This window comes from Sminthopsis crassicaudata, chromosome 3 (assembly GCF_048593235.1).
Source record: "Sminthopsis crassicaudata isolate SCR6 chromosome 3, ASM4859323v1, whole genome shotgun sequence".
NCBI lineage: Eukaryota > Metazoa > Chordata > Mammalia > Dasyuromorphia > Dasyuridae > Sminthopsis > Sminthopsis crassicaudata.
Window position 1 is genome coordinate 258596838 of NC_133619.1, and position 11109 is coordinate 258607946.

At 32.8% G+C, this 11109-nt stretch overlaps 1 protein-coding gene across 1 annotated transcript; it reads left to right on the forward strand.

The window, feature by feature from the left end:
• Positions 1-531: 531 nt before the first annotated feature.
• TFF3 (trefoil factor 3) lies at positions 532-5011 on the forward strand. The gene is made up of 3 exons (XM_074300569.1): positions 532-666; positions 1417-1563; positions 3789-5011. The coding sequence occupies exons 1-3, from the start codon at positions 585-587 to the stop codon at positions 3800-3802; spliced, it is 243 nt and encodes an 80-aa protein (XP_074156670.1). The 5' UTR covers positions 532-584; the 3' UTR covers positions 3803-5011.
• Positions 5012-11109: the final 6098 nt, after the last annotated feature.

Here is an 11109-nt window from a genome sequence, read left to right on the forward strand (position 1 = left end):
TAGATCCAGAAGACTATTAAAATGCATGTAGAAAATTGATCCAACATCTAACAAAAAATATTTGTAGGACCATAAAAAGCATTTCTAAAACCATTGTGGATTGATACCTTAAGCCATTTTCTTCTTCCTGCTTGGTAATATAGTCAACCCAAATGGGTTTGCTGAAATAATTCCTGACAATTAATTTATTGAGAACAATTGGTGAGATGGTAAACTCTTCCAGTATCACAGAATATTCACCAAAACATTATCTTGTTCTCCTTTTTCTCCTGTTAAGTCATTTGTCAGTCATGTCAAACTCTTCCTAACTCTATTTGAGGTTTCTTGGCAAAGATACTAGAATGGTTTGCCATTTCCTTCACTAGCTCATTTAGTACAACATATTCTTACTGAAGATAATTGATTTGGATATCTTTTCGGATTCATATGTAATAAAGAGGTGGAGTTTGAACACACAGACAAAAACCCTGCCAAGATAAACATCCTGAATCACTGTGCAAATCTAGGAGTATAAATGAGGCTCTTATATTAATTTTTTTCTATATTTCTGAAGATTTCAGGCTTTGTTAAGTCTACAGTTTGCAATGGATCTCAAAGGTCTTTGCTTTGTGGCATTTGTCCTGATGTTAGGGTTCTCCAGTACAGTTGGTGAATATGTTGGTTTATGTAAGTATATTCTCTCATTTTCTTGCAGTTCAGTGAAGATAGAAATAGAATTTGGGAAGTTATAAGGAACAAGGAAGGTAAGCTAAGAGGTGATATGCTATTTTTTTAAACAGCAAGAAAATTAGAGTGGTTCTTATTTTTAAAAGTTCTTCTACCTAGAAGAGGATTCAAGAGACAATTATTTTGAAATGACAATTTTTTTTTCTTCTAAGAAAACTTTCAATCAGTGAAATCAAGGGAAATGTTATCAGAAAACCATGTATCAACCTTTTTAGCCTGTTGTTAGTGAATCTTATAGTTGAATATTTGAATAATGAGAAGTGCATAGTCAAAAATATGGGGGAATAAAGGAATGAAAAATATTTGAAAATGTCTCAGGAAAATACAAGTTTCATTTTTTAAATCTATGTAAAAGCAACTCAAATTGTTATAAGTTGCTGGGAAAATTAATGTCCAAAAATGTATTTTACATGTAGTTTTCTTTAATAAATTGATGAGAAAAAACAAGTGGATGTATAACAGCCATGTCTAAAAGCTCCATGAAATACTTTTGTCATAAGTACTTGTGATCCTTATAGATTTTTTTTTCTTTAGTCATTTACATTGAAAGTGGATAGTATCTTAAAGACCAGTTCTATGTAAGCAATGTGTCATCATAATTTGAATTTAGGGTGGTATTGAATACAAATTTCTCCAAAGAAATAGAAAATACTTCTCAGGAAATTTAATTCAATTTTTTGTTTGGAACAGCTGGTAATCAATGTGCCATCCCAGCCAGTGAAAGAGTAGATTGTGGCTATCCTGAAGTTACTGCAGAACAATGCAATAATAGAGGATGTTGCTTTGATTCCAGTATCCCTGAAGTACCGTGGTGCTTCAAACCTCTCCAAGAAGCAGGTAACTATTAATGGAAAATTATTACTGGGAAATAATTTATTAAATATTTACTAAATTAGAAATATTATATTAAGTGCTAGGAATACAAAGAAAAAAAGGCTAGAGAGAGATGGTTCTGAAGAAGCTCCCATTTCAATTAGCAGAGAAAAGTATAAAGCAAAGTTCAGCTTCATGGCAGATAGAAAGGCCAAGAAGTGCTTAGGATGCAGTAAGCAAAGTGGCAAGGCAGATAATAAAGTCTTATAGACCTTGAGGGTAAAAAGAAACTAGACAGTCTCTGACCAATGACTGTTGGGATTGTGATAGGTAATCTGCGTGTTAAAATGGACTGGAGATGGGAGATAGGTACATCAACAACTTGGGCCAGTATCTTTAATATGGGGGAGAGAGTATTATCTATTAAAGTACTAGCATAAAAGTATAGATTCTTAGATTTGGAATGGAAATCAGAGAACAATTTCCTGAAAAAAGCATCCCTCACAAGTAATCAAGCCTTCACTTGAAAACCTCCATAAATAGAGGACATAGTATAACCTGAGGAATCCCGTTTCAATTTTGGGCATCTCTAATTGGAATTTTCTCCTGAAACCCAAACATCAGAGCACTTGTGATGAACTGTCACACTCTTTCAGTAGCCTAATCAAGTCCCATATGTTTCATCCTAGGAAGTTTTAAATTAAGCAATCATCTTTATTTCTTTTTTATGAGTAATTTGTGCTTTTAAAAATTATCTTCCTACCCCCTACATTCCCTGCAAATCCTTCAAGTGACAGTTAGATGGAATATATTGCCTTAGTGGTTGCTCTTCTTTGAAAACAAAAGATTCAGAGATTTTAAAATATATGCAATACTTTTGTGAACATCTGTTCCAGTGTTTCTATTTTATAGATGTGAAAAACTAAGGCTTAGAAAAGTTAAATAAATTGACTAACCTTAATCAATCATGGGTAATGGCAAAGTCAGGAATTTGTATTTATATAGTATATGTACAAGGTTCAAGTTATCGAAACTTTTGGCCCATCTCATTTTTCCTAATCAGATCCCTATTTAATTTTCTTGTTCAATTATAAAACTGATCTTGAGGAGAGTCTTGATATACTGCTAGATGAATGGTACATTTCAACATTTCTTTCTGTAAAAATAAGAATAATACATATTAATATATGAGTTTATATTTACAAAATGCTGCTGCATATCTTATAAGAAGCTTACATCAATCTTGGAAAATAGATACTACAAGCATTATCATTCCATTTTACAGAAGAAGAAACTGAAGCTCAGAGAGAGAAAGAATTTTGACAAGGTTAAATAGCTAGTAAATGTTAAAGCAGAATGAAAAAGCAGAAACTCCACAGCTTTTGCCACTACACAATATTGCCTTTCATGACCTAAAGTAGGTCAGTCATTTTCTCAAGATGCCCAACCCTTCGCTAAGTTATTGTTATTCTTTTCCTTAAACAGTACAGAAGAGATAGCTGCATCCTGGGAATTAGTATATGCTTGGGCTTTTTATAAGTATAGCTGTATTCTTTTAGGGTCACCCCTAATTTCTAACCTTCTCTAGTAGAGTATGAGCCCAAGAGTTAATGCTGACAGAATTTAGTATCATTCCAAAAGTTAGGTAAAGAATCAACTTTTAGTGAATTAATACTCAATTTATTATCTGCCTCTCTTGCTTTCCTATTTTAAAAAAAGAGAAGTTTCAAATACAGCTAATTGTTGTTTATTCCATTCCAAGTGAGGGAATACAGTTGGTGGCTAACCAAGATGTCAAGGCAGCAAAGTTTAATGATAAAGGGTAGGAAAAAAGGACAATTTGATGGAATTGGGAGACATTCTCTATTTCATTCTTATTTTAACCCTTTTTGAAGAACACCTTTGTGTTTCATTCAGTGCATAAGTTCATGTTTCAGCTACTAGTCCCATATCTCATCTAATATTCATTATCATCATTATTATTATCATTACTAGCCATATGCCATCTGTTGCCTTGCTTAGCTATCTTATCTTACTAAATGAGTACTCTTTTAGATTTTTAAATGGGTATTATTCCAAGGTAGCAAATGTTATAGTTCTCAAATAACATTTGAAAAAGAAAAAAGAAAAGACTGCTGTGCTGATCGTGAATATGATTCTGAAAGTTTACTTTGGTAAGTTTGAAACTTGATAAGAAGATAGTGATAATCCCACTAATTTTACTTATTCATTTTTTTTTCAATTTTTAGAATGCACATTTTAATATGAAGATGTCTTCTCCTGGATATCATCAAACAAACCAATAATCAAACCTTTGTACCTTGTTCTCAGATGATTTTTGAATTTTCTAATCTAATATCAGTTTTTGATCCAGAGAACTTTAGTATAAAAGGTTTATGTTGAATTTGTAAAAAGTATGTCTTAAAGAATTAAAATGGCATACTTAGCATACAAACATTTGTTTATTACTTAGAGGCTTTCTTTCTTAAAAAGCAATTGTAGTCTTTCACACAGATTTTTAAAAGAGGTCGTGGGGATTGTGCAATTGTAATTTTGAATAGAATATTACCATTGAAGCTTTATGGTGAAGACATATAGCAAAGACTTTCTTTCTTTCTTTCTTTCTTTTTTTTTTTTGGTTCTTTTAATTCTTGTTTTCATGTTTGTGCATTTAATGTGGATTTTAATTTTGTGAATGGACTAACTCCCTTTTTGGAAGCATAAAGGAATAGAAATAATAAGTAAATCACAATAACATACATGGACAATTGTGTCAAGATATTTTGACTATATTCACATCCATACACTTCACTTGCATGGTTAATAAAAGAGTCAATGTCTTAAGATGACCATCCACAGTAAAACACACTATTAAGAATGTAATTTAATGTTTTACTTTTCAAAATGGTGATTACCTCTCTATATAGGTATATTTCTTCCTATATAGTATGTATTTCTATATTCCTACCTACAAACATAATATACACACAATATCTTATATATATTACATATGGAGAAGGATAAGAAATTAGATTGTTCTCCTGAAGTAGTAACTTGGCTGAATTTTTTTCAAAGTTAATTAAGTGGCTTTAAATATTTTTAGATGTCCCTCAATTATAATGAAATTATGTAATTATAATTGAATAAATAAGCAGATATTTTGTTGCATCCTGATGAAGTCTGAATAACTTCTTAGATTTATCCATTTTCTATCTCCTAAATTTTAATCATTCAAAGAAATTATTAGAATCCAGAGAAATAAATATAAACTGAATTATTTTAATTTTAGATATTGTTATAACAGAAAGCATATTAAATATATCAGTTAAATGTATTCATATATTACTCATAAGAAAAGCTAGTATCTGTATATGTTATAGTGTTTCATCGCTTTTGAGCCTTATGAAGTAGGCCTATAATAATGAAGTAAACCTTTTTAATAATATCTCCATTAAAACTGAAACATCCTTCATTCCATCTGTCATGACTTAATGCAAAGCAAGGTGGTACCAACCAAGTTGATATACAGTGAGGATTTTCTGTAGTCTGAGGTTATTGTGGTGACTTAAAGCCAGAGAAGAACCCTACAAATTGGGCTCTAGTGATAATGCTGCTTGGGTAAGCATCCTGATTACTGTGATTTAGTCAAAGGAATGGATAGTGCTTCAAGATGGCATTCTGTTTGATAGTCTACTGCTTTCAGGGCTGACTTTGTCCTTCCCTTTACACATGCACACACCTTCATCTTTCTAGGCATGTATAGAGCGGCCTGATGCCCTGGGGCAACTGTGATGGACAATAATAACTTACCTGAACCAATTCCTCAGTGATTAACATATTTCAACTACATTATACTCACCTAATGACAATGATTCTGAATCTCTAATTGTTTCCTATCCTCCACTGACAGCTTTTATTCCTATACTCTTCAACCTAACCTCCCACTCTAATGCTGTCCATTTCTTTCACTATGCTGTGGAATCCCTGCTCCATAGGTAATAAACTGGACTTTAGTTTAACTCTTCTCCTTTTTTGTTCCATTTTTCTTGAACTCATTAAGACTTGACTTCTCCCTGGTGATGCAGTTTCTTTGATTAATCTTTCCAGTGTTGATTGCACTATCACTTACTTCCCTTCTCTATCCCTGCCCCCATGTTAGTTAGAGAAGTGGCTTAAAGCTCTTTGTTTCCCATTACCACTTCTAGGCTTTCCCTCTACTATTCGTCAGTAATTTCTTCTCTTTTGAGATTCATTTAATCTATATTTATCACCTAATCATGGTTCTTCTACTTGTTGTTTCAGATCTCCAGGAAACTTTGAATAAGTTTAGAACATGGTGCATGGTCTTTCTGTTCTTCCCAACTCCTGCTCTCTAAGGAACTAGAGAAATAGGGAATTCAAATAGAAACACTGAACTGTATTTAAGGATTCTTGTTGGCTGAATAATGGCTTAGTTTTGAAATACAATGTTGTCAATGCTTCATTGTATTTTTTATTATTTTGTTAAATATCTCCCAATTTCAGGTCCTTCTCAAAAATGTTGTAGACCAAGTATAGTATTTGACACTTCTGCTCTGGGAAAGCATAAACATAAATATCGATACTGCCTCAAATGTGATTTCCCAGTTCTTCAATTGACTCAATGACTTACTCCTTCATAGCTGTTTTTTAGATAGTACACCCTTGTTCTTGGCCATAAAATTTCATATCCATGTTTTTAAATGCTAAAATTTCTTCATCAAATGATAAACTATTGTCATTCCACCTTTCCCTCTGCCTTGCAACTACAAATCCTGTCCCTCATTTTCATTGTGACTTCCAATCCTTCTCCTCATCAGCTCTTTCCCAGGTTTTATACAAGCTGCATTCTCTTCTCTTCCCTATCATGACTCTCTGATGAACCAGTTTAATGCTACAGCTATCTTCTCTCTGGTCTCTTTCCCCTTTAGACTATTTAAAACTTTGTCCTCACAAACCCTACATTAAATTATGCTCATCTGATGTTTTTATTCCTACTCACCTGCTGCTGAATGAAGCTGTAGAAAATTATGAAAATACACTGATTGGGCACATTACAAATTTATATAACATAATCATAATTGTGATCTCAATATGAGAAGAACATTCCTTTATGCCTCCTTAATCAGTACATTATCCCATTCACCATAATTTCTTTTCTGGATCTTTTTATACTTCTTCAAGTTTCCCCCAGCTCCCCTTAACCTGTCCTTTCAGTTGAGAATTTTGCCTCAGATTTAACAGAAGAAAGTAATTCACCATGAGTTAATTTTTTTTTTTTTTGCCTTGTTCTGATGTGCTCAGACTCCTTCTGCCATTATTTCTTCTTTCACCCCTGGTTCCCCTAAAGAGGTGGTCTTTCTCCTTACCACTATAAACTCCTCTACGTGCACAAATTATTTCATTCTATTTCGTCATCTTCAGTAGCTTCACTCCTCTATTATTGCTATTTTCATAGTAATCTCCAACCACTCCTTGGCTATTGGTTACTTCCCCACTTGCCCATGTTTCTTCCTTTAAAAAGTCAGTTGATAGTTTCATTCCTGGTAGTTATCATCTAATATCTTGCCTCCTTTTTGAAAATTAACTCCTTAAAAAGGTTTTCAACAATAGAAGTCAAGGGGGAGTAATTTGAAGGTTTAAGCAAAATTTCTGATTTCTATTTTAATGGATTAAGATGGATTCTAACTTTTAACTAAGGCTTAACTTCCTTCCTATTAAATACAAATTTAATAAATACACATAACAAATAGGAAATAAATCATTTATTCAAATTGATAGCAAAATAAAGCTCAGAAAAAATACATATAAACATATATAACAAATGATACAGAGTTAAGGAGTCTTCTAATAAGAATGAGTTAACTTAATTAAAAACAAGAGTTCCCAGCATCATCCAAAGGGAAATCACTGCAAAGTTTCTTAGCAAGCTGAGACTAAAAATATGTCTTAAATTCTACATGTTGGCTTCTTCTGAGATTTTTTTCCCCCTTCAGTAACCTGAAGAGAGATTAGCATCACTTATTTTCTCTTTTAAAGATGAAAACCAAAAGAACCCAAAGTGACTGAAGAATTCAGAGAGTGAAAAATCTAGATCATGCTTCTCTTCTATTATGCACAAACCTGCAGGATGAAGGCACTAATCTGCATCAATGAAGACAGATTTACATCATAATAGACTTTGGAGTTCATGTTTCCAAAAGAAAAATACATTCAGAAAATAAACAAAGAGGAAAACTTTTTTTTTTCCAGATGATATAGTAGATTCAACAATAAATAATGTAGAAAGTACAATAAACCTACCCAAATCATTAGCTTTTTGGTATATTACCAATAAAAACTGGCAGGAAAATATAAATTCCATTCCAAATAATGAGAAACTTTATAAATATTTAGGAACCTACTTTCCAAGGCACAGAGAGGAATTTTATGAATAAAACTACAAAATATTCTTTACAGAAGTGAAGAGAAGCCTAAATAACTGGAGAGATTCATTTGCTTATAGGATCATTCTAGTATAAATAAAAATGATATCATCTAAACTAATTTAGAAATTGAATGCCATATTAAAAACAAACTACTAAAGTGATAGAGAACACTCAAAATAACTCCATAGAGCTAAAATATAACAGAATTCACTGGGAGGAACAAAATATCAAGAATTTTAAAGCAAATATTGGGTAAGAAAATAGGAGAGGGAGAGGGTAAATTGAAGTATCACATCTTAAACTATTCTAGCAGGCATCAATCATAATAATGATCTAATACTCTTATAACCCAAGATCTAGGGGCAAATAAGATAATACAATGTTCATTAATCCCAAAGATTCTAAAAGGATTCAATATTTGACAAACTGTTATGTTTTGTATAAATTAAAATGTAAACTTGTACTTTACACCATATACTATACCACAATATGCTAGAAATGGATGTGATTTAGATAGAAAATGTCTAAATAAGTTAGAGAAGATTAGAAGGATAAACAAATGAATATATATGATATATACAAAGGGAGATATGTGAATGACTATATGAAAATGTTTTTCCTAAGCATTTACTACGTGCAGAGCACTGTGCTAAGCAACAGAAAAATAAGATAGTCCACATCTCAAGGATCTCATATCCTAATGGGGAAGACGTTATGGGCTAGAACTTGAAACAAGGTGTTGAGTAGAATTGAGGAGACAGTGGTTAAATCTAGTTTAGCATTGGTTTAATCCTACAACAAATAATGGTTTCCTAGTGATATAATGATTGGTGTATACTCAGTGTGGAACATATAAGAGCTCTCAGGGCCAGGCTGAGACAGATTCATTCCATCATCTACCTTTGCAGTGGCTGGAGGCTGAAGCACAAAGCCTTGGAAGTTGGGAAGATTGAGAAGCCAGAGAAGGCAGTCAGGTAGAACTAAGTAAGACAGAGAAGTGGTAGCCGGCTATCCTGTAAAGAACATTGAAACCAAGATCGGGAAGGTCTCCAGAAAACTAGCCGAGCCTTAAGCAAAGGAAATAAGCCTTTGAAGGAGACAATAAAGGATTTGGGCCTTAATCCCTGGCTGTATTTAGGGTGATTACTGAACTGAAATTAGGGCTGCCTCCAGAGACCTCAAGGAAACCCCAACAAGAGATCATTACAATTTAGAGAAGAATATTACAGAAGATAACAAATATAAATGCTTTCAGTCATAAGACAAATACAAAGGGGCACACAGCAGAGGGTTCCTATGATGAAGATCAACAAAGCAGATGGTAATCCATATTTTAAAATGTTATTTCAAATGGAAAGGCAATATTCATTTTGGATATTAAACATTTGACAGCGCCAAACCTCTTTCAGGGAGACATTTAACAATTATAAACCGTATGAGTACCTGTCCAAACAAGAGATTTGTTTTTCTGTCATTTAGCTGTGTCTAATTCATGACCCTATGAATTGTACTGTCCATAGGCTTTTCTTGACAAAGTGCTGAAGTGCCTTTCCATTTCCTTCTCTAGGGGGTTAAAGTAAACAAAATTTAAGACCTTGGCCAGGGTCACACAGTTAGAAAGTATTTGAGGTTGGATTTCAACTCAGTTCTTCTTGATTCCAGGTCCAGTACACACTGAACCATCTAACTTTTAGCCTCAAACAAGAAACCACTGAGACATAAGATGGACAATTTCAGTGACATAGAACTGAAAAGCTTTTGCACAAATAAAATAAATAAATATAAAATCAGAATAAGAAATATTTTGTGGGAGAAAAAATTTTTGCAGCAATTTTCTTTGATATCTAAAATACATAGAGGATCAATTCAAATATATATTAAAAAGTGCCATTTCTTTCAAAAGAAAAAAAGTAAACTATCAGCCATCATGTGAAAAAATGGTCATGCTAATATTAAGAAAACTCATTATGTTGACAAATTTGGGGAAAATGGAAAATAGTAATTGTCAAAGGAGTGATAGAATAGGTACAAGATTAATGAAAGGTTGTTAGAGCTATAAATTGATACAATAATGCTGGAACTCTATCTTCCCAGAAATCAGCCGGAGTCAGGATCACTAAACGTCTTTATTCTTGATCTTTACCGTCCCCTCCAACTCCAGGTCACGAGTGCAAGTGAGCGTGAGTTCCACCACCCAAGTTTCTCCTACTCCTCCCACACAAGTCACTTCCCCCTCTTTGTCCCACCAATCAAGTCAGCACAGAACAGCTGGGGAGGGTCAACCTTCAAACAAGTTAATAGGGAACTGTCCAATTGGCAATTAGTCTCGTGTGCTTCATTATCCAAGTGCATTGCTCGGTTCTATCCCTTTACACAATAATTCTACAAAACAATTTGTAAACATTCTCCACAAAGTCACTAAATTAAAAAGCAGAAGGAAAAGACTCTTATTTATAATAGTAATAATACTTTTAGTTATAGTAAAAGGATTAGAAATTGGAAGGTGCTCATTAAAGGATTGATTAAACAAATTATGGCATATAAATGATGAAAATGATGGAAATGATGAAAGAAATGCATTAAAAGAAATCTGAGAGGACTTTTATGAACTGATACGTTTCACATGAATTGGATTAGGAAAATGCTTTATACAGTAACAATAGTAAGGAAGAGTAGCTTTGAGGAATATAAAAACTACAATCAATATATTAAAAGTAATGAATAGCCACTATTTGAGGACCAAAAATGAATTATCCAAAATGAGTCAAATATTTTTTGGTCATAGTCAATATGTAAACCTGTTTTTAATGTGATAACTCATTAGAAGGAGGGTATTTATTTTGTGGAGACATAAAGGGGTAATGGTTATTGGGGAAAAAAACAGTTTTTAAAAAGAAATGAAGAAGAGAACAAGAATAAATTTGAAAGAAAATATAGTCTTTTAAACTAATATGCTGAACAGTATACTTTATCTTTTTATTGTCTTTAACTGTTTCCATTAACATTTATTTTCCCCTTTCTTCATGGAAAAAATGTTTAAAAGACAATCTTCTTAGAAAAATGCATAGTCAAGCAAAACACCCACAATGGCCATATAAAAATATGTCCCATTGCACATTTTGAG

Bases quoted from the DNA above. Each gene is read 5' to 3' on its own strand.
- TFF3 (XM_074300569.1), top strand. From the start codon at position 585: ATGGATCTCAAAGGTCTTTGCTTTGTGGCATTTGTCCTGATGTTAGGG. The intron at 667-1,416 runs GTAAGTATATTC...TGTTTGGAACAG, and splicing joins TGGTGAATATGTTGGTTTAT to CTGGTAATCAATGTGCCATC.